The 24,735-nt window shown below is 38.8% G+C and overlaps 1 protein-coding gene and 1 long non-coding RNA gene across 4 annotated transcripts in view; one reads left to right on the forward strand and one right to left on the reverse strand.

The window, feature by feature from the left end:
- The window catches only part of SNX19 (sorting nexin 19), a 115,998-nt gene that overhangs the window by 63,115 nt on the left and 28,148 nt on the right, over positions 1 to 24,735 (reverse strand). Inside the window, exon 9 of one of the 3 annotated variants that reach the window (XM_056794644.1) lies at positions 580 to 1,222. The exons of the other annotated variants lie outside the window; for them this stretch is intronic. Coding sequence (XP_056650622.1) covers positions 1,192 to 1,222 — 31 coding nt within the window. The 3' untranslated portion in view covers positions 580 to 1,191. Of the gene's footprint in view, positions 1 to 579; positions 1,223 to 24,735 lie in introns of those variants that run through there. 3 annotated transcript variants of the gene reach the window in all.
- Positions 17,490 to 18,964, forward strand: LOC103099941 (uncharacterized). Its single transcript, XR_008911364.1, has 2 exons — positions 17,490 to 18,180; positions 18,440 to 18,964. It is a non-coding gene; the product is annotated as an uncharacterized LOC103099941 (long non-coding RNA).

The raw sequence follows: 24,735 nt of genomic DNA on the forward strand, positions 1-24,735 counted from the left end.
CAAGCAAAGCATTCCAGTCCTGAGGGCTCCGATCTCTCAAGCCCATAGCCCAAGAATAGTACTCAGAATAGGAAGCCTGAAAGGTAATGGCAGGGCAAGAATGGCAAACATCAATGGAGATCAAGAGCGGCTTCAGAGGCACAAAGCCATCCGTTCTCCAAAATAGCTACCACGATCCCATCTGCTATTCTTAGGGCTGCACAATCTTTTTATAGAGCTTTTCATTCAGCGAGTCTAAGATATCTTACCAAAGGGATCTGGTAGCACATATTACTATCCCTTTTTACTAAGAAGATGGGTTAAATGACCTGTAAATCACTCCAGAGATCTGAAGGGCTCAGATGCAAGAAGAATCTAGGGCCAGAGAACCTCTCAACTTTCCCCCTCTAAAGTAAGGGTTCTTAACTAGGAACATATATTTTTAAAATTTGATCATTCTATCTCAATAGAATTAGCTTCCTTTGTAATTCTATGTGTTTTATTTTATGCATTGCAAAATTACTCTGAGAAAGAGTCCATAGACTTCTTCAGACAGCTAATGGTACCTTGTTACAAAAAACAAAACAAAACATAAGAATCCTGGGTTTAAATCAATTCTTTATTGTGAGAACAATTGGGTTGTTGGGAACTGATTTTAATAGTTATTGGAGGAAGATGAGATTTATCAGATCAAAGTCCTCAATAGGAATAGAATAAACTTAGAACAGAAGATGTGGATTCTCTCATTCATATACATTCCTGGGGCAGGCCAGTTTTTCTCTGTGTCCTATTTCCACATGATGGGTCTAATTAAATGAATGACTTGCACTCTTCAAAGGTAGCTTCCCCTAGAAAGCCTTACCTGATTACGCCAAAAGTAAGTATATATTCTAACTCAAACCTAGAATGAACCAGAATGAATGGTTTTCTCTTCAGCATGATACTCTGTTCATGTTCTAGACATGTTTCTTTTCTGTGTATTTATAAGTATATCAATTGAATATCAAGGCAGCTAGGCAGCATTGTATGTAGAGTGCCGGATCTGGAGTCAGGAAGATTAATCTTCCTAAGTTCAAATCTTGTCTCAGACACTTAACTAGTTGCAGAGCCTTAGGCAAATCACTTTACTCTGTTTGCCTCATCTATAAAATGAGCTGAAGAAGGAAAGGGCAAACTACTCCAGTATCTTTGCCAAGAAAACTCCAAATGTGGTCATGAAGAGTTGGTCTTGGTTGAAAAATGGCTGAATAACAAAAAAAAAATGAGTATTAACTCACCTTATCAGTACTATAAAAAGGCAGGACATGGTAGAAGAAAGAGTTCACTTAGTGAGAGAATGTACCAAGTTCAAGTTCTAATTTTGTTACTTGTGTACTCACATGTGATTTTGGGTAACTGGCATACTCTCTTTAGGCTTTGGCTTTTCATCAATAAAGGTGAAATATTATTAGGTTACCTTATATCAATTAATCAGTTGTCATATATCTATTAAGCACCTACTGTGTGCCAAGTATATCAAGTACTTGAGATATAAAAACAAAATTAAAAGTCCTTGCTCTCAAGGAGCTTATGTATGGTTATATGAAACTCTCTGACTTTTCAGGCAATGCTTTCTCTAAAATTAATTATTATAATAGCTGACATTTGTTTAGCATTTTGGTTTTTATATTTAACCCTCATAACAACCTTGTGTGGAAGATGATACAGGTATGACATCTTCATTTCCCTCCCTCAATGACTGACAAAAGTCACCATGCTTAATAAAGTTTGTTTTGATTAATGGTTTCACTTTATATAAAAGGAAACTGAGGCTCAGAGAAGGATAATTTCAGTTAGAGTCAGACATTTGCACAACTAATACATGTAAGTCACTATGTTTGCTACTAGGAATTAAAAAACAGTTGGATTTGTTATTTCATTGGCATAGGGAACTCTTACCAATGCAAACTGACACCTACTATTTAACTGTATTAGAAAGTTGACTAAAATTATGAAGCAGTTAAGTGACTTGTCCATAGTTACAGAGCCAGTCTTTCACAAGTAGGACTTGAATTTGGTTTTCTCATCTCTGAAACCAGCTTTCTATCCACTAGACCCATGTTGGTGAACCTATGGCATGTATGCCAGAGGGGACTGCTCCCTGCCCCCTCTCCACATGCAACTGAGGACATTTCTCATATGACCCACTCCTTTGCCCAGTAACCGAATGGGAACGCTTCCTCCCTTCCCTGTCTGGGGTAAGGTGGTCATCTCACATGCGGTTGTAAGAGTTGCAGTTTGGGCACTTGGTCTCTAAAAGGTTCGCCATTACTTCACCCCACCCAACAGCAACAACAACAACCTCCACCACCACAATAGCAACATAAAACAGCTCAAGGCATTTTTATTCCATAAATCAAATGCTTGTAAGTGTTAAAAGTGGAATTTAAAACTCAAGTCTTTCCTGACTCCAAAACCATTGCTTTTATTTACTACATCATGCTACTTTGAACATAAAATTATAATATTATATAGAAGAAAAATATACTTAAAAATAATAATAATAATAGAAAGCATTCATATAGTACTTTAAAGTTTGCAAAGCACATTATAGTATTTCATTTGATCCTTACAATAAACTTGAAAAGTGCATGCTATTACTACTTTCATCTTACTGATGAAGAAACTGAGGCTGAGAGTTTAAGTGATTTCCCTAGGGTCACACAGCTAGTAAGCATGAGAGGATAGATTTGAACTCAAGTCTTTCTGACTCCACATCTGGCATTCTATACTTTTTGCACTATATCAGATAGATAAAACAAAAATGTTAAGAAGCCAGCCATGGAAGGGCTAGAGAAGGTTGCACTTCCCCAGTCCAACACCAGCTGCTAACAAAGACAAAACCTCAGTCATCCACTACAGAGTTTTCAGCACAGAATGGGTCAATCAAGAGTCAGTTCCAGGAACGTCAGCAGACACGTGCAAATTAGAAGAAAATAAAACACATTTAAAGACCGAAAAGACAGAGTCCAGAGAGGGGAATCTGTTCTCCAGGTGCGACAAAATTTCCCCCACTCCCAAATTGCATGCCCTGTTTCAAAGATGAAAAGCACCTGACAAAGAAAATGAAAATCTCTTTCCTAAGAATTTTCCCCCAGCCTCCTCTTTCCTATTGACCCCACTCCCACTGCCCTTTTCTTCCAGAATACACACTTTAAAAGGATTTCACTGGGACATTTGGGATCAGTCAGTTTTCACTTCTTAGCCCCAGGAAACCTGTGGGGGAACATGACGAGCTGCAAAGCTTTCCTGTTTACAGAGATCTGGGCTAGGTTATGTAGTTCTAAATGATAAATGTTGAGCTGCTCTGGGAAGTAATACAGTCTGCAAGAGAAAAACAGCTTTTTAGAATTTGTGAGAGGTAATTCAGTTTCTAAAACAGGTTGCCCTCTCTCTGTCTGTCTGTCTCTAATCTCTGGTTCTGTCTCCTGTGTCTCTGCTTTTCTATCTCTTTGCCTTTCTCATAACCCAATCCCAGCACAAAAAGCCATTCTCAGAATTGTCAGGGGGTGTCTTGAGCAACTCTCTTCACCCCCAATTGCATAGAAATATCCTCATCTGAAAATAGGGATACTGGTTTTGTTTCTGTTTTTTATACTCTGTCTGTCTTAGAATCCAGTACTGCTTGCAAGGTGGAAATGCAGTAAGGCCCAGGCAAATAGGGATTAAGTGAGTTGCCCATGATCACTTAGCTAGAAGTGTCTGAGATCAGATTTGAATCTGGGACCGCCCCACCCCCAACCCCCCCACCATCCCAACTCCAGGCCTGGTGCTCTATTCACTGTTCAACCTAGCTGGCCCAATATTTGTTCTATTTACCTCGGAGGTGGTTGTAAGAAAAGTACCTACCAAACCTTAAAGTACTTTAGTAATGGGAGCTACCATTATTTTGTCCCAAAGGATGTGTCTAATTTGCATGATGTAGCATTTATGTACATAATATGTGCAGACAGTTTTCATGATAATGAGAATGATTTTCTCTTTCCATTCATTCAACAAACGTTTATTAAGTGCCTGCTATGTACAAAGCATTGGGGTAGGCACCAGGGACACAAAGACAAAGATGAAAACTCTCCCTGCCCTGAAGGAGCTTCTTCTTGTTGTTCAGTAATTTGTCATGTCAGTCATGTCTAACTATTTGGTGACCTCATTTGGTGTTTTCTTGGCAAAGGTATTGGACTGGTTCCTTTTCCAGCTCATTTTACAGACAAGAAAACTAAAGTGAACAGGGTTAAGTGATTTGGCCAGGGTCCCACAGCTAGTAAATGTTTTGTTTTGCCTGTTTTGATGGAAGCTGACCTTCAGCTAACCTTGAAATACCATCTTAAACTGTGGTGCTAAAAGGGTTTGAACTTGCGAAGATGAATCTTACTGACTTCAGGCCTGGCACTGTGCCCCCTAGATGCCCGTAGGTAAAGAAGCTTATTGGAACCTTATTTTCTCTATACCCAAGATGCATCCAAAAAGCCTCATAATTCTTCTTTTCCTACCTGTGCAACTCCTTTAGCTATAGCTATACCTGACCCTGAAATGAAAATAAAGTAGGAAAGATGGAAAGGGGAATAGAGGAAAATAATAAAAAAGAACGAACTACCTTCTTGATGTTCATTGTTTCATTATATATGTATGTATTATCCTCTTTCCTATCCCCACTATAATGCAAGTTCCTAAGGGCAGGAACTATTTCATTTTGGTCTTTTTAGTACCAGGGCTAGAATAGTGCTTGACACATTGTAGGCACTCAAAAAAAAATGCTTGTTGATTGATTCCTAGGATCATAGTTTTGTAACTGGAAGAGACCTCAGGTATCATCTACTAACCTCCTCATTTAAAAATTGTAGAAACAGAGCTTCAAGGTGGATAACTAACTTACCCAAGAAGGTTAAGTGACTTGCCCAAGACCTCATAGTAAGTATCACACATGGAAGTTGACCCTAGCTTCTCTGATTATAGTTTATACTCTTCCCATTATTCCAACTTAATCTAAAATGAGATGATGTATATAAAGAAAGTTTATAAACCCTAATGTGCTATAGACATTTCTATTACTATTATTGCTTTTACTGTCATCTAAGCCAGGAGGGAATATAAAAAGGCATGTGTTTTATTGGGTTGAAAACAATATAATTTACTTGTCCCAAAGACCTTTCTCTCTCCAACTCCTAAAAATGCATGCTTGGTAGGATACCACCCAAGATGGACAAGGAAATGGAAAACTTCAAGGAAGCTGAACCTGCATCTTGAGGTAATGCTGATTTTATAATTTATTTACTAAAGGCAGCCATTATTATTTAGGTCACTCAAAAAAGATGCAAGGTAAATGTGCTAAAAAAAGTTGGAAAAGAATTCCAAATGGAATTGGTTTTATTTTCTGATGGCTGACAAGTTACTATTCTAATCCTGGCATTTGATACAAGGATCACCAACCCTCTCCTCACCCAAAGAAAACGGGGGAAAAAAAAGCCCTGCTTTGGAGTACCATCTCCAAATGATTTAGTACACATGACAGTCTTACTAGGGGGGCCACAAATAGCCAATAAAATGAGGAAAAGCAACAATGGATTAACACTCAGATACTTGAGAGCTCTGTGGCTGCCCAGCATGGAACGAGGCAGGGATTGAGAAGTGATTGGGGCTTGCCATTACACTGGGGGTACATACCTAGCCCATGCTGTAAAGGGCCCCTATTTGAAATAGCTGAAGATAGAGGAATGAAGTGGTGGCTAAAAAGGAGCTAATTTAATACCAGGGCTTAAGATGGCACTTCAAGGTCAGCTGAAGGTCAGCTTCCATCAAAATAGCTGAAACAAGAAAACTTAAGAGTAAGGAGAGAAGGCTTTAGGAACCATGCCTAATCCAATTAGAAAAATTCCCCCTCATCTCCCCTTTTTCCCAGATAGCTGCTGTGGCTGTGAGAGGGAGGACTAAGAACCTACCAGGCTTGACATTTGGGGGATGGGAACATGACCCTCTTCTCTGCCTTTCTTCAAGTTCTCTAACCTGTGGCTTCAGACAATTAGGATCCTGACAAAGCATTCTGGGTTCCCTCTCCCCTTTTCTTTGGTTTTGTGCATCTCCCTCCCTCTTCTTGCATCATTATTATTGATAATAAAGGTCATTGTTGGGGAACTAAGGAAGAGACAATTGAGAAATCACAAAGTAGCAACTTTCAGGGAAGCAATAAAAGCAATGTACAAAAATTGCTTATCAAGTTCTCAAGTCACTCATTCATTCAATTAACAAGCATTTGTGAAGGAGGAATTGAAGGTAGGGTAGGAAGGATTTTTTTATGCAAATGCACTTGGAATTTTCCTCTTTCAATGTGGGAGGTTCTGATCAACCAATGTTTTAAGGATGGACAGTTCCAAAAATGGAAACAGAATAAGAAAGATAAACTTGTTACATTTCCCAATGACCCTGAATACTATTTACTGGATAAGAGATGGGAAATGGGCTTAGCTGGCATAATTTGATGTTAGTGGAAAGACTAAGGATTAAATAGACCTGATTTTAAGTGCTGGATGTTCTACTTGCTAGCACTGTGGTCTTGGACAAATTGATTCGCATCTCTGAATCTGTTTCCCTTTTTTGTAAAATTAATACAATGGATTAGGTGGTCTCTGAAGTTCCTTCCATGGCTGACATTCTATAATTCTTTGGATTTAGATAGTAGTGATGGACAAGATCTGGTTTCCCAACATTATAGTCATCTGCTTCCTCAGTATAGGGGGCTACTATAAAGCCACCAAGTCATGAACTTGAACCAGCATAAATACCTATGAAATACCCCCCGACTCCTATCCCACTTTTCATTCTTCCTCACAGTCTCCCCAGAAGGAGGCTAAAGACTAAATAATTGTTTTCTATACTTTCTAATCTTCCCCACAAGAATATGAATTCTTACCAAGAGATCTCCTCACATCATTCTCCAACATATCCAGTTAATGAACCCAAGTATCACCATCTCCAGCTCCACCAAACCTGCAGCATCTGTACTCCCTGGTATCCAACCATAAATTCTCCAAGGGAAATAGTGCCATATGGTAACTCCTCCCCTTGGCAGCTTCCCTTGTAGCTGAAAATGCAAGCATCTATATGACTTTGTATTAGGATCTGCCAGCCCCACAGTACCTTCAATCTCAAAACTCCTGTCATTCTGAGTATGACCACAGTAGGGTACAGGAAGTGACTTCTGATTCATTGGAAATTAGGGCTTCTGGAAGCCAATAAGCAAATATAGTCCCTGAATATGTAAATTAAATCACTTCGAGATTTACTAAATAAAACCTGGTAGTCATCTAAGCATGAAGAATTGGGAGTTCTATCCAGGCCCGGGGGGTGGGGTGGGGGTGGGGGCGGGTTTTGAAGCTCCATCTTTTAACTTCCTGGAAACATTCCTCTTTCCAGCACCCCGTAAAACCTTTACAATGGCATAAACCATGAACACTGTGTTCACTAGCACATTATTATGAAGTGTTTGTTCATCTAATCAGTAACCCCCACCTTCAGGACAGGAGGGAAAGGGGGACTGGGGAATTGCTGGTATGGACACAGGGCCTTTCCCGGTGAACAAACTGTTTTTGCCAGCTCTACACCTGATAAAAGTAACACATCTCTGGTTCCCGGGCCCTTTCCCAGGGCTCTGCCTTCCTGCCTGCTGGCTCTGTACCATCTTTCTCTCCCCTCCATGTTTATACATACTTCCTCCCTGTGAGTTTCCAGCTCCTAACTTCTGAGGGCTGTGATCAGCCAGGCCAAAGTCACACAGCTAAAGTTCAGCCCTGCTGCCCTCTCACTGTGCTGAGGACTAAGGCAGGAGTCACTGTCTTCTGTCCTGGGGAAGAGAAAGCTTTCAGGACTAAAGGGGAGAATCTCCATTCTTTCTACCTAGCAAAAGCTGGTGAGAGCTATGGGAGTTTGGAAGTAGAGGCTGTGAACTATTTTTTTTTCTTCCTTTAAATTTGTTCTTATTATTCACTCTATAAATATTTGTCGAATGAATGCTGAATGCAGTTTGAAATGTGCTCACATTTTCTGATGTACAGTACGTGCTTGAGGGGAAAACAAAACTCATACACACGCACACAAACACAGACTCTAAGATACAGTGATTTGAGTTATATACTGTTATTTTTAGCCATGATGTGTTTCTGGGGGAGGTGTTGGATGCAGAGATGAAATTAGGTAGCAGGGATTTCATAGAGTCTGAATTGGGTGGGGGGGTAATCTGGGTATAGCCCCTAGCTTTCTACAGGTCAATCTGGTTTTACTTTGTAATTCCAGATCTATCATCTTCATGTACTTAGCTCAACACTCCAAAAAAATCTGTGATTTTATCAGCATGGACACTCCTTCTCCAGATGCAGATGGCAATATCTTCTGCTGTAGTAGAGGGTCTTCATTAGGTTTTTTGTTATTGTTTTTTCTTCTTCAGAGTACTGGAAGCCAACTTCCTGGTGACACATCTTTCTGTACTTAATTAGATTGCATTTTGCAAGACAGAAAGAGTAGGGCATTAAGCCCACACTTTTAGCTTTCCTGGACCTGCCAGAGCTTGAATTCAGCTAGTAAAACCTTTGAAAACTCTCATATCTAAGCTTCAATGAGTTGATGAGTTATCAGAGTAGAACTTTGGGGGAGAACCCTAATGTTTAACTTTTAAAAACAACTGGATTACAGAAAAAGCACGTGATTAAGACAATGTGGCATAGTGGGTAGGATTTTGGATTTGGACTCAGATGCACGTCATTTCTTATTGCCTGATTGAATGTAAGCTCCTTGAGGGCAGGAACTTTTTCAATTTGGTTTTTATATGCCCATTGCTTATTATAGTGCCTGACAAATAGGAGGCACATAATAAATGCTTTCTTTAAAAAAAAATTCCTTACTTCTGTCTTAGAATCAATATTGAGTATCAGATCTAGGGCAGAAAAATGTTATGGGCTAGGCAATTAGGTTTGCCCAGAGACAAACAATTAGGAAGTGCCTGTGGCCAGATTTTAAACCTAGGATTTCTCATCTCCAAGCCTTTTACCCTATTCATCTTGTTGCTCCTAATAAATGCTTGTTGGTTGATTGAGTCCTGTCCTACACTACTCCTGGGCAACAGAAAAAGATCTTTAAGGATCAGACTGGAAGCTGTGGTAGGATAAGCAAGTTGGCCCCATTTTGTCCTGAAAAGTGTGAGAATGGATTAATCTCTTTTTCACTGTGAAAGAAGTTGGTGGTAATCAAACAGTAAAGTGTACCATTTGGCAGATTTGGCAAAGATTTAGTCAAACTGTCATAGGCCAGGTAAAAAAAAAGGGAATCATAGTGGCAGCTGGCACAAGCATTTACCCCTTTTAAAACTTTAATCTTAAGGAAAGACATTTGTGCTTTTAATAGTCACCAACTTCCCCTCCTTGAATAAGGCATCTTATATGATTATTGAGAGAAATTAAACATCTGGACTGGTGGCCAATCTCTCTTTATCAAGGATGGTCTTCAAGACTGGTATTAGCCAGAATTCAAGAAACCCTCCTAGAGTTAACTCTTCATCTGCCTCTCATAAAATACCTTGGACACAGAATAAGCGGGAAACCAAAAGCTCTCCAAATCCCTTTTATCTCCTATGACATCAAATGTACTATAAAACTACAAAGGCAGAAAAGGGAGGAGTGAGAGAGGGGAGGAGGAATGAGGATTTGAAACTTTTTTAGTACTACTTACTATTTATATTTAGCTCTGAAGACTTAATTAGTTGCCAATTTAACTACCATGGAGAGAGCAATATTTAAAAGGATAAGTTAAACTCAAGGTGGAGTAATAGACCAAGGAAAGACAATACGGCAGTGATATATTACCTCATCCAGGTAATGATGAGCTCTTTACAAAATGAATCACGAGCTTTTTTTCACTCTAAGCAAATTCTCTATCCATCATCTCAAATTTCAAATTATTGCATGAAGAAAATGAATGTTTTATATAACCTGAAGGATTGAGTGGAGGATACATTTTTAAGATGGATAGTATCATTGGCTAATGAATAAGAGTGACGTTAGCCCTTCTTTATTATGGAATTAAAGGACTTCAGAAATTGGAGAGGACCTCAGAGGTCAACTCTTCCAACCCTCAAATGAGCAGGATCTCAAACTCTAGCATCCCTGACAAGGGATCTTCTAGACTTCACAGACCTCTAGATATTGCAAATTACTATGCTGAAAGAGGAAGTCAAAATTCTAGGAGCATGGAGTACAGTCTGCAGTTTCTAGTCCTGGGTATTGAGGAATCATTTTGGGGATCCCCAAGGCAGTAAAGTAACATAAAAAGGAGATGTTAGTTTATGGGATGGAGAGGATAGGTTAAGGCTTAGCAGCTTCATGTCCAATTCCATTTATTCATTTATTAAGTAACTCCTACATTCAAGATACTATGTTGTTAATACATATCATGACCAGCAGGGCCACCAAATTGATTACCATATTAATCCCTCTTTCACCCAAAATTTTCAACTCTGCCTAATGTTAGCAAAAGTAACCATCATTTTATTTATAATGAACATAAAATTTACTTCTTGTAAATATATTGCTAATGCTGCAAAAGATCTCAAATAATAAATAAAGGTATGCCCAAAATACAAGGATGAGAAATCATCATTTTGATTTAGCTTTCTAATAATAAGAATTAAAAATAGCATTTATATGACACTTTCAAGTTTATAAAACACTTAATGAATAATGTTACATTTTATTCTCACAATAGCCCTGAGGAATAAGTGCTATTATTTTCCCTATGTTACAGTGAGGAAACTAAGCAGACAGGGGTAACATCATTGAACTCATAAGCTCAAGAGGTGGCATCATAACTTATTCCCACACTTGTTAAAACACAACAGGATTAAATAGTTTGGTGGCAATAGCCTAAAAAGCTCACGAAGGGAAGTTTTTCATCAGTGAACAAAACTCTATGCTTCATTTTATCCTTCTAGTTGTTGTTGCTGTTTTATAAAGTTCCCTCATTAGACCAATCCTTTTCCACATTTTAATATGTTTTTCTTTAAAAAATTAATATATCTGTTACATTAAATATCTAGTTAACTCCCTCCTTCCCCCTATTAGTAAAGGCATCATTTGACAAAAAGACATATATAGAAACTTGGTCTCAGATACTTCCTAGTGGTGTAAACCTGGGTAAGTCACAACCACAATTTCTTAGCACTTACCACCCTTCTACTTTGGAACCACTATACAGTATTAATCCTAAAATGGAAGATAAGGATTTAAAAAAACGATATCTATAGATACAAGACTATGTCTTGATTATTTCTATTTATCAGTTCTTTCTCTGGAAGTGGACATATACAAGTCATTCTTTAAACAAAATTTATATTGCTTTATATAATGTTCTCTTGGATCTATTACTGGTAGGTAAATTACTTGGGTCAAGAAATACTTCTGATAAGGTTTCATTTTGTGACAGCAATGGTTATGCCTGTGTATCTCTATTGATCTTAAACTGATTTAGAACACACAATCTTGACCAAATGGAAATGGACCGAGGTGATTTTTATACCTTTTGTTAGTTCTCTTCTGAATAGTAGATTTCATGCTCTACATGTTTCATCACTGTCTTTTGCTCTTTCTAATTTTGTGGTTTTTAAAGAATGGATATTACTTCAAGGAAAGGAACAAAAGTTTAGGCTACAAGCAGCATACTTCAATGACTATTCGAGATATCTTAATCACTTTCAGTGTGAGAAAGTCAAGCATTTCAAGGATCATTCAAGTTCACAATGATGAAGAATCATTTGCACTGAAATGAGAAGCAAAAATTTTTGGTTGAAAACAGGAATAAAAGCACCCTCAAGAAATGATGTGTTATCTCTGCATAATACCCTAATTCATCTCTAGAAAACAAGCCATGGTCTTCAGATAGATCTGGCAGTTACGCAGTTTATTGTTGACTCTTCAGGAGTGAATCATGGGCTTATTGAAGTTAAAAGTACAAAAAGATAACTAATAAAACAAAAACAAAAGTTGCTAATCACTGCAATGAAGAACAAACAAAAATTTAAGAGGAATTTTTTTATGCATGAAACTCACTTTTTCATTCAAGGCTATACCAAACACATTGTTAGAAAATGTCCAGGTTATCTTGTAAGATCTGGTATTCTTTGTCAGGACTATAAAACATCTGTCCACTCAAACAAATTTTTTCAGAATTTTTTTACTTCTATTAGATCTAAAATCATTCACTCCATTGAGTGAATGATGAGTTCCAACAAATATACTGATACTGATGTAAGAGATTAGGTTGCTCTCCCCTCACCAACACTTCAATCAGTCAAGAAATTATTAGTTTTTCAAAACGTGTAAACAGAATTGTTTTTATATAACCCCGTGATCTTTGGGAAAAAAAATCAGGTGTGAATTTTAATTGGTCAAAGGTTTTCTAAATAAACTACTTTTGATAGCAGGACACATTTCAGCACTTGCTTAGAAAAGTAGTAGAAGAGTTCCAGTTTGGATAATTCTTATTTAAGACAAGTAGGGGACAGAGATCATCTCTGTCTGTCTGTCTGTGTGTCTCTTTATTTATCTCCTCTTTCTATCTCCCTCTATGCCACTTTCTCTCTCTTCCACTTCCTTTTTTCTTCCCACACTAGTAACATCATGTATGGAGAGGGAGGGATAGATGTCAGTACTTGGAGTTTATGGAAGTATCTATGAAATATTAAAGGACTCAGAGGTCAGCCTCTGGTGTATTGGGTAGATTATTTATGTGGGATTGACAGAAAGATGTATATACGAACTTCACCAGATGAGAAAGCAAAGATGAATTTTTTAGTGGGATTGCAGATATTTTAAAGTTTTAAAGTACTTGGAATGTGATGTTTCAAGTTTATTTTCCTAATTATATTTTGCTTAGGCTAACATATATTAAATTAAACTATGTAAATATATACCAGTGAAAGCATGAAGTGATGGCAAAGAGTACTAGGCTTTGAGTAAGAAAGATCTGGTTCAAATCCCATCTCTGATAATCACTAGTTGCTTCATCTCTGTGTCTCAAGAATTCCCTAGGACACATCTACTAAGTCATAGATGTGTTTCAATCTTCTGGCAAAAAGTTCCCCCACAGGGATTTCCCATTCTGACTAAAGCATAGGTCTTCTTGGAATTAGCCTAAGGGTATTCTAGCAGCCAGGGAAGGTAAGATAGAGTGTTCTGATTGGTGACTAATTCAGAATTTAAAAACAGTGGATAATCCACAAAACATAAAATCCACACATGTCTATGGACTTGGATCATACTTTGGAAGAGAATAGATGTGGCTGGGCTACGCTTCATATCTGGGGCACATTATAAATCCTAGGGAAGAAGGTAGCTGCCAGCAGCTAATGTTTTTGCCAGCTCCCAAGAAAGACCATGGCACAGAAAAGACCAAAAGTCAAACAAAAGCAGAGGAATCACAAATGAGTCATACTTTTATTTCAGGAGGTGCTTCTGACAGATGGAGTACTGTCATATCAGCTCCAGCCCTTTCCCCCAAACTTGGGGCATTAGAGGAGGGAGGATTGTTGAGTAACAGAAATTACCAAAAGCAATGCCAAGAGTTGGAACCACCTTTGTGCCAAACCTGCAAGTGTGTTTGTTGGAAGAGTCCAGGGCTCTGAGTTTTAGGACATGGTAGATAATCCAGAATCTTGAATCCAGAGTCAGGAAGACTTAAGGTTGAAGAGGGCCACAGTCATTTCCTACCTATGTGACCCTAGGCAAGTCATTTAACCTCTATTTGCCTCAGTTTCCTCATCTATAAAATGGAGAAAATAATAGCCCACATCTCCAAAGTTATTGTGAAGACAAAATTAGTTAAAATTCATAAAGGGATTTGTGAACCTTAAAGCACTAGGTAAATGCTAGCTATCATCATTAGGGAAGTATGGGAGTGAACATAAAGAACATTTTGTTCCTCAGGCTCTTTATAGAAGGACAGATTGGGGTGCCACCTTCAGGATTATACTTTGAGAACCTTACTATATAATGAAATACTCAATACCTAGGCCTTATATAAAGTATCAAAAAAGACTTTATCATTCCTTCCAAAAATGCAAGAACCTGGCCTTAACACAACATCCCAATTCAGGAAAAAAGGCTAGAAAATAAGCAAATAGAAAAACATTTTTTAGATCATCAATTAAAAACAGACACACACATACAGAGGCAAACTCTACATTATGGAACCAAGGATACCCAAGGCACGCACTTGGAAGAGAATAACTTTACAACATATATAAGCAAAGATGAAAAGAAAATCATGGATTTGCCAAAAATTCTACTGGAATTCCTGGAAGATGTGATGCAAGAGTTAAAAAGTAATTACATAAATGCAATTAGAGCTCTAGAGTAAAGATCTAGCAAAACAAACAGTTTAGCAAAAGTAGTGCAAAACCTTGTTCAAATAGCTTCTTGAAGTTTTTTTGTACTAGAAAGAAATTAATGGCTCTATAAGGCAACAAGAAATATTAGGGGGAAAATCAAAAGACTGACAAAAATCAGAAAATATAAGATGGCTTCTATTAAAAACATTTGACCTATATAATAAGTCAAGGAATAATAAAATAAAAATCAGTCTACCTGAAAACTTCAACCATAAAAATCCAGATAGCATATTTATAGAATTCATGGATTAAAACTGGTTAACCCTATTAGAAATAGAGGGCAAACTGAAAATAGAAAGATTCCATCAGTTGATTCCTGAAACCTCAAAATAAAAACTCAAGAACATCATAGCTAAAATATAAAGGCAAATCAAAGACAAAATAGTGCAGATGGCCAGAAATAAAATACCAGGTACAAAGAAACCAGATAGGATGACACAAGACATGGCAACCACAATTAGAAAGAGCAGGAAAGTTTGGAATATGATATTCCAGGAGGCAAAAGGAAAAGGTTTATAACCAAGAATAATCTATCTGGCAAAGATGAGTGTAATCTTATAGGGATGAGGGGATAGAACTTTAATGAAATAGGAGACTTCCATATATTTCTAATGAAGAGATCAGAGCTAAGTATATACTTTGGATTGCAAACATAAGAGTAAAGAGATACATAGAAAGATAAATACATTTGAGCAGTTGGAAGGGACTATATAATGATGAGGTATTTGTTTTCTAACAGAGGGAGAAGAAATAACTGTAATGTTAGAACCATAATGTCTTCAAAAGTCACAAAGGGAGTAAAGTAAATAAGACCGAGAACCTAGGAGTATTATTGTTATATTTTACTGATCTTAAGAGAAAAAAAGAAAAGGGAAGAAAAAATACCCTAGAGAAGAAAAAGAGAAGAGGGAGTAGAGTTTATTTTTTTCATGTAAATGGGGCTTGAGATAATATACAAATATGGAGAAATAGGGTTAGTAGGTTACAATCATGATGTCAAATAAAGCACCAATAAAATAGTTGATTGAAAGGAGAAACCACATTGTTTTTAAAGGCACATAGACAATGAATTAATATCAATTCTTAATATATATGCATAGAATGGCATAGCATTTAAGTACTTAGAGGAAAAGTTAATTGAATTTCATATAGAAATAGATAGTAAGATTCTAATAATAGGGGACTCTTTGGGTATACCTTTCAGACTTTGACAAATTTAACCAAAGGATAAACAAGAAAGATGTCAAGGACCTAAGGAAAATTTTAGAAGAATTAGATATGATAGAGCTCTATTACTGAATAGGAACCGAAAGCATTGTATATCTTTCTCAGCTGTGCATGGCACCTTTATGAAAGATTTGCTATGTACTAGAGCATATGAATCTTCCAAATAAATGCATAAAAGCAGAAATATCAAATAAATCCTTTACTCATCACAAATCAATACGAATTTTACTCAAATATGGAGCTTTGGAAAAAAAGATAAAAATTAATTGGCTTAAATAACTTAATCCTAAAGAATTTCAGGATCAAAGAACAAGTTATACAAAGAACAGAAATTTCATCAAAGACAATGACAAAAAAAGAGGCAATGTATACCAAAACTTTTGGGAACCAGTCTAAAGAGTTCTGAGGGGAAATATTCAGATGACTGAATGAATACACAAATCAATCAATCAGTCAATCAATGCTTATATAGTTAAAAGAGATAGGTTTTGGAATTTTAAAAGCATGAAATTTGAAGTCAGAGGACCTGGATCAAAATCTAAGCTCTACTTGTGTGATCCTGGTCAAGTCACTATGACTCACTTTTCTTATCTGTGAAGTGGAGTGTTGGACAAGATGTTCCTTATTCCTTTCTAGATATAAATTGATGACTCTATCAATTGAAAAAAAAAATCCTTTTCAGAAAATAGGTATTCCTGACCTAAGAAAGAAAGAAGTCTTTTGCACCTTCCATCTATTACTTGAGTGAGCTCAGGTAAGTCTCTTAATTTTGGGGGTGGTTAAGTTTCATTATAAGCCAAATGATATTATTAATGACCTCAATGATCTTTTCCAGTTAAAAATTCTATGATCTCAGAGTCCTGTGCATATGCTTGGACAAAGAATCAGATAATCATTCCCTTCTCTCTATCTTTGAAACCACCTTTACATTTCTATTTCCAAGTGACAGTTTTGACAAGGCACTACTAGGAATAGCTTCAAGAGTCCCCAAATCATCCTAGAATTGACTGAAAACTGATTAGTATATTTATTTGGGTGGATGAATAGGGGTGGAAGTTGGGGGTGGGATGGGAATGAGCTGGAAAGAGGCAGTCAAATGAATCCTAAGGATTTAACTACATGGAGATAAAGAATAAATAGAGAATAATCTAAAGAATAACCTTTTTAGGTCTTCAACTCTACCTTGTTAATCCCAATCTTCAAAGCGAAGCCAAATTAAACACTAATGTAGGTTTTAGGTACGATGAATGAGATTTGCATTCCATGCCTCAATTTCTCTCTTCTTTTCCTCTAGCATACACAGGAGAATTAATATGGAGAAAGATGTGATTTAAGGATTAATATGTAGCTATGGTAGAATATCCTTTGAGTAGGACAGCACCTTTGGGCATATATTTCAAAAGCAAACTCTCTGTATTGAGCCACCTGCCTTCCATCCCTTCGGAGGCCCCAGGGCTGTCTAAAGTCCCAACTTCACCACTTTCCTTTCCCCCAGGCTAGCTCTCAGCTCCGTGTGAACAGCCAGTTCTGCTCATTCTCATTCGCCAGGTAGCCATTCGGCCCTCTCCTTTCCCAGCACCTTGGGGGTGAAGGAGGCGGAGTGGGGAGAAAGCTAATTAAAGAGGCCACCCAGTCAGGAGAAAATTGAGTCCAGTTGAGGGGAAAGGGCAGGGAGAGGGGGAGCAGTCCTCAGAGTAGGAACACTGGGAGGAGGTCGAAGAGACAAGGGAGGGGCTATGGCAGCAATTTAATGGTCACCTTGGCAACCAGGGGCCTCTTTGTTCCTAGTGACTTTACCTCACTGGGAGACCTCCATGCTCTGCCCAGGGCACAAAGTTACCATCTCAGGGTGGAAGGAAGGGAAGAAGCAGGCTGGGGGCAGGGATGTGGGGTTTGGGGGATAGATTAAAGAGAAGGAATTATTTGTACATACATGGGCCCTGTCCCATGGTCTCATCTCATTGCGACAAATGAGCATAGCCTAGGGAAGATTTTCTATAGATGCTCTACAAAAAAAAAAAAAAAGTTCAATTGAAATAAACAGGAGGTCAAGGAAGGTTCCAAATACTTGTCCTGACAAGGGCTGATAAAAGTCTGAAGACATTGTCACAAGATGATATCCCAGTAGATCTAGACCCAGAAGGTGCCTTAGAGGCCATTTACTCCATTCCCCTCCCAAATTTTATTGTGAGGAGGAGTAGAGATATTCAAAGGGTCTTTCGGTTCAACCCCAAGCCTCTAAGCAGAATTCCATGTAAACAATCCCAGCCTATTTTGATGTCACAGGCTGTTCTAAATAAAGGCACACTTCCTCTACCATTTCCCCACCAAACAGACATGTGATACAATAGAAAAAAGGAAGGAATGGGGATCAGGACCCCTGGCTTACTGGCATTACTTACTTCATAGAACTATGGGCAAGGAGGCCTGCAAACCTTACAATATTAAATGAAAATGAGTAGTTATTAATTATCAATAAGCCCATTTTGCCACCATCTCCCAAAGGACTTTAGGTAATAAACATCACTTCTTTAGGACCATAATTTACTCATTTATAAAATGAGGAAATTGGACTTGGCAATATCTAAATAGCCCTTGAAGTTTACTATTCTCTGAAATATCAGCCTCATTTTGGTAGGCATTAAAATAGTTGAACCCAGATGAAACTATTTTCCCCAATATTACCATTGTAAGAACCAGAGAATTCACAGATTGCGGGATCCCAGATCACAGCAATAAATAGCAAATGGCATCTCTGACTCTTATCACTAGGAGGACAAGCCAGCACCGTAGGATCATGAGGGATGAGAAGGAGCTGCAGACCAAAGTGGTCTTCAGAAAAGGACCAATGAAGTCACAGGCAGCACTGAGGAAACTAGCATTTCATCTCTCCAGCTGGGATGACATCCTCTCATCTAGTTTCTGGTTGATAACCAAATTGTCCCAGCTCTGATTTCTTCGGCTAAAACCTTTTGGAGTGAATCAGCCACAGAGCTAGGAGGGAGGTCACAGGGGCAACCTACTGCTGGCTGTACACTCTGCTCACTGGGGGGAATGCCGGCTGAAGCATGACCAGGAGGGTGTTGTGAAGGCTGACCCTGCTTAGCCTCTAAGTTGTTGAGACTACAAGAAGGGGAGAATTACAGGCTTCCTGAGTCATCGGACATCACATCACTCAATAGTACAGTCTGAAGTTTCCAGCCAATGCCGTTTAAATTCTCGGTTACCTAACAATCATTTGGGATAGGACTTCTCTTTGTAAATTACCAAATAAATGAGTTTCCATTGGGACAGCCACTAGCTTCTACCTCTTTTCAGCAGCAATTGTCTAGAATGATGGAAACTAGGTAAATAACTACAGCTTATCCTGTACTGCCACCTGGTGGCTAAAAAAGGCAGAAATGGATTCTCCCAGGGTAGCTTCAGATCAAGATGGACTGGCCAACATGGAGTGGATGAAATACAGATCATCAGAAAAACCATCAGAAGGATGGGAGGGAGGTGGATAAATGGGATCATGCATCCAGGGCTGGAAGGGACATCAGAGCCCAGCTAGCCCAAAGGCTTCACTTTATAGATAAGGAAACAGTCCCAGGAAGGCTAAATGATTTTCTAAGGTCACACTGGCAATAAATATCAGAGGTCCAATTTGAACAAGATCCTCTGTTTCCAGAACCAGTCAATGCACTTCCCATAGTACCACACTGCCTCCTACACAGGGCTGACTATGATGTATTCAAAAGCTTTACGCCAAACCTTTGTCTCTTAACTTCATGGTAGGTATTTTCTTTCAAATATTTTGTTGTTGTCCAGTCATTTTCATTTCATTCATTCAGTCATTTAGTGACAAAAGGCTAAGTGACTTGCCCTGGGGTCACAGCTAGGGTCTGAAACCAGGAAGATGAGTTTCTTGGACTTTAGGTCCAGCACTCTGTGCACTGTCCTACACAGCTTTCTTCTCCCGAAAACAGAATTTATTAGGTAGCACTAAGTGTTTGACATTGTCCCTGATTACTCATTGTTCCATGTGATATCTGTGAGATTTAGAAAAAGGATATGAGGGTTATAGTGAGACTATCAACTTTTCCTCTTACTAGACATGTGACCCATTATCTCTCAAAGATTATTTCCTCATTTATAAAGTGGGGATCATAATACTTGTACTACTTAATTCACAGGTTCGTTGTAAATAAAAACTCTGGTAATGGTTAGTGTAACAACAAATAATAGCTAGCTTTTATATAGTGCTTCAATATTTGCAAGGCAACTTACAAATTTTATCTCATTTTATCTTTATAATCTGAGAACAACTAACTGAGAAAAATAGCTAGTTAGTATCTGAGGCAGGATACAAACTCAGTTATCCCTAATCCCAAATCCATTCTATCCAATATGCCACCTAGCTACCTCCCAATTGCCAATGATGTTGTAAATACCATCTCCCCAACTAAGTCTGTGAGCACCCTGAAATCAGACCTTATAAAGTACTCCACTACCACATCACCATTTACTATAACCCTAGGTCAGTGATGGAAAATCTGTGGCATGGGTGCCCAAGATGGCATGTAAAGCACTTTCTGTGGGCATGTGCACCAACCCCAACCCGCCCCTCCCCCCCCCCCAGTTTATTACTAGAAAGGCAGAAGGACTCTGGTGGGGCTGCTCCCCTCTCCCTCTCCACCACACCTGATGACATTTTTTTTCACATTCCCCTGCCCCTATGCCCAGCAGCCCAATGGGAGTGCATAGAGGGGGAGGTGGGTGGTTCATGGGTGGCAGAGCCAGAGGGGAGCAGAGCACTCAGGCCACTCCCCTCCCCATCTCTATATGCACCTGAGGACATTTCTCATATCACCCAACTCTCCGACCAGAAGCCCAAAGGGAGCTCTTTCTCCCTCCCCTGTGTGGGGTAAGGTGTGTGTGTGTGGGGGGGGGCATGGCATATCACATGGTCCTTAAAGGGCTAGCCATCACTGTCCTAGGTTAATAGTGTTCAACAATACATATTTATTAATTAGCTATCTGATTTAACTCTGCAGAGTTTATGCCACCAAATACTCCTGGAAAAATCTTCTGAAAATTTATTGCACGGAAATAATTGAAGTCATCTTTCAGAACACCTGATAAGTTCTAGGAAGTCAAAGAAAGAGAATGTGGGATGTTTTTGAGGTGTGCTCAGAAAGCACAATTCTACTTTTTCATGTCTGTGGATTCTGAAAGTTGGCCAAATTCGAATATTTTCAGAGTTGCTCAGGCCAGTCAAGAACAATTAAATTGCAATCCTACACCAGATACTATTAGCTGCGTGATACTGGGAAAAACACTTAACCCCTCTGAACCTTTGTTTCATCATCTCTAAAATGGGGATAATAATAGCAACTCCCTCAGAGTTGTTATGAGGATCAAGTAAGACAGTATTTGTAAAACATACAAATGACCACTCCTGTACGTAAGCAGAATAGGCAACCTCTTACACGGTGTCATATGAAGGATGCTGAAAGGTCTACCAAAATATTTCCCCCCCAATAATTTGCCATAATGCCAAAATTACTCCTCATTAAGGATACTCGTCCTGGAAAATGCCTGTTAATATCTGATATCTGTGAAGGAAGGTGAGAAAGGTCAGAAGCATGGGCTGCTGATGGAAGGGGCAGGCTTATTTAGTTGAGAGGACTCTGGCTGCATTTGGGAAGGGATTTAGTACTGAAGAAGGAGGTGGGAGAAGAGGACTGAAGAAAAAACTTGTATTTCACATGTCTCATTTGAATCTCACACAACTCTGGGAGGTATGTATTGTAAAACTTATTCTCTCCAATTGTAGGTACATACACTGAGGCCTGGAGAGCCAAGTGATTTGATTGAGATCATGCACCCAAGCCAGTAATAGAGAAAGGATTTGAACACATATCTTTAGACTTGAAATCCACTGAATTCTTTCCATTATGCTCATACTTCCTTAAGCAATTCAGTCCTTTTCCAAGTCTTTCTATCCTGAGCACTAACCAGGACCATTTAAGGAGTTTACCAGCAGTCACTATTCAGATGGAAGGACGATTAATGGAGAGAGCACTGGTCTTAAAGTCAAGGATTCTCATTCCATTATTGATACTATGCAGGTAGATAGACCACCGGATAAACCACTGGGAATAGAGTTTGGAAAACCTGAGTTTGGGGGTAGCTAGGTAGCAGAGTGGACACAGAGTGTTAGACCTAGAGTCAGGAGGTCCTGGGTTCAAATCAGATATTTCCTAGCTACGTGATCTTGGCCAAGGCACTCAACTCCTAATTTGCCTATCCTTTGTCATTCTTCTTTGTTAGAACTGATACTAAAATAGAAGATTAGAGTAAAAAATAAAAAAGATCTGGGTACAAATTCAGCTTCAGATGATTACTAGGTGTATAACCTTTGATATTTCACTTACCTTTAGTCTACTTCAGTTTCCCCATCTGTAAAATGGGTACAATAAATAGCTTCTACACATCAGAATTATTGTATTCATAAGTCAAGATAATATTTTTTAAAGCATGGGCAAATATTTTTAACTTTAATAATGTTAAAGATGGGATATTTTTAACTGCCATCTTTTAATATTAGTTCATGATCCTGGACAGGTCACTTCTCTTTGAACCTCAGTTTCCTTAACTGTAAATGGGCATAATAATACTTGCACTGCCTATCCTATAAGGTTATTGTGAATAAAAGAGTTACATGTGCTGGTAATTATAATAAACAGTATCATGGTATAGTGCTCAAAGTTGAAAGACTTGAGTTCAAGTCCTGTTTTTTTATTCATACTAGTTGTATGATCCTGGGGAGGTCAATAATCTCTCAGAGTCCCAGGAAATTCTTTAAGGCTGTTGTTACAAATGGGTCATCCATCTGTGGTTATGGAGAGAATTCCTATTTGGGTAGTTTCCAAAAAAAATAATAGTTTTAGATTTCCTTGCAGTTTAAAAAAGTACATCTATCAGAGTTTTGATCCAGCAAGAAATATTTCTCATAAATTAGCTTTGTGGTTGTCTTAAAGCTCTTAAGAATCTCCAATTCAGGGCCTTTTGGAAACAATAGAAAGGCCTATATGAGTGTGCATGAACACATTCTCTCTCTCTCTCTCTCTCTCTCTCTGTCTCTCTCTCTCTCACACACACACACACACACTCACACAAACACACAAATTCTATGTATACACTCTCCATCCCCACCTATTTCAGACCTTCTGCTGGAATCCTGATCGGGTATCCAAGTGTAGACAGCCAGAATGTGACAGGACAGATAGACAGAATCTCTTTATCCCTGAGTCAATGCAGAATGTGTGACACCCAGGAAGGGGGAGGGCGAGGTCAAGCAGGGCTGCTGCTCAGATACTAGGAGAAACTGTTAGGACCCAACCTGTGTATGACTATAGAAGGCAAGATCCTGCCTGTGCTAAGACCAGCTGGGGCAGGCATGGTGTCAAGTAAAATTCTTTTCCCCCAGAAAAGGAAAGCACAACCTGAGTGAAGCCTCAAGGATGGCAAGATGCACCACTCTAGTCCCTCTTAAAGGCAGCCAAAGCCAGTGTAACCTAATAGAAAGTCAAATATTACCTTGAGAAAGGTCTAGGCCTGAGATCCCTTTGGAAAACACCCACAGGGTTACAGGGTCCTACAGACTGAAACAAGCACTGATTGGGGGCAAGAGAAAGGCAAGTCCCTGGTGCTAGACCTCTGCTTCAAGGGAGAGGATTCTTTGAAGGAAAGGGGGACATTACTGTGTCCATGCTTTTAGGGGGAAGAGGTGAGGGATACTGGAGTTTTAATCTTGATACTCTATGTGAAGGGTTCAGAACCCAGGATCCACAGAACCCCCAAGGAGTTTGTGGATAGATTTCAGGAAGCCTAGACACATGGATGGGGAAACATTAAATCTATTTTTACTCATCTTCAACTGAAATTTAACATTTCTTTAAGTTATAAATATAGGTAACAAATATTATTCTGAGAAAATGTCCAGGAATTGGCAAAGGGGTTGAGAAAAAAGGTTAAGAACCCCTTATTCTATGTGTAATTCCTAAGTCTAAGAGCAGTTAAAAGTTTGGAATACAGAACTGCTGGGAAAGGTTATAAATTAATATAAAATGATGAATTTAAAGTTGGAAGGGACCTTATTGGCTATTCAGTCCAATACCTTTATTTTATAGGTATGGAAAGAGAGGCTTGGAGAAGTTAAGGATTCACCCACATCCCACAAGTAGTAGTAACACCTGGCATTGGTATCGTGCTTTAAACCTAGCAAAGCACTTGGCACGTATCATCTCATTTGATTCTCACAACAACCCTGGGAAGTGGGTGTTATTACTACCCCCAATTTTCAGTTAAGGACATTGGCTAAATGCCTTGCCCAGAGTCATATGACTAGTAAGTACCTGAGTTCAGATTTGAATTCAGGGCTTCCTGACTTTCAGGTCTAGTGCTCTATCCACTGTACCACCCACCTGCTGCAACTAGTTAAGTTATAGGGCTGGGGATTGAAGTTCAAGAACCAATAGTTTTCCTACTGAACCAAACTGCCTCTGTAGGCCCCAGGCCAGAAGAGCTTTAAAAACATAACTGGCCATCAGCAATTTTGGTTCAGGTACAATTCTGTCAGTGGATAGAGCCCTGGAAGTTCTCGATAGTCCTTGGACTCAATAAGCAGATAACAATCCTGATGTCTGAACGATCATGGTATACGAGGTTCTTGGAAATATCCTGCAGCCCATGGACACACAAAACCTTTCCATGTCACAGAACTTAAAGTTGGAAGAATTCTTCAAAGCCTCACCTTCCCATTTAAAAGGGAAGAATCCTGAGATCCAGAACCAGGAAATGATGCAATTAATTCACAAGAAGTTTCAGAGTCAAGATTCCAATCCATAGCCCTAGGAATCATTCTAATATAATACATTGTCTCATTTTGTCACACAGGCCCATGGCTTAGGCGAATTGGGTGAGGGGTGGGGAGCTGAGAAATAATAGTGTCTGATGCAAACTAAGAATTTGGGATCAAAAATAAAAAAAGACTATCCTGGGTATCCTTAGGCTTTTTC

The sequence above is a fragment of the Monodelphis domestica genome, chromosome 4, assembly GCF_027887165.1.
Source record: "Monodelphis domestica isolate mMonDom1 chromosome 4, mMonDom1.pri, whole genome shotgun sequence".
NCBI classification, from domain to species: Eukaryota; Metazoa; Chordata; class Mammalia; order Didelphimorphia; family Didelphidae; genus Monodelphis; species Monodelphis domestica.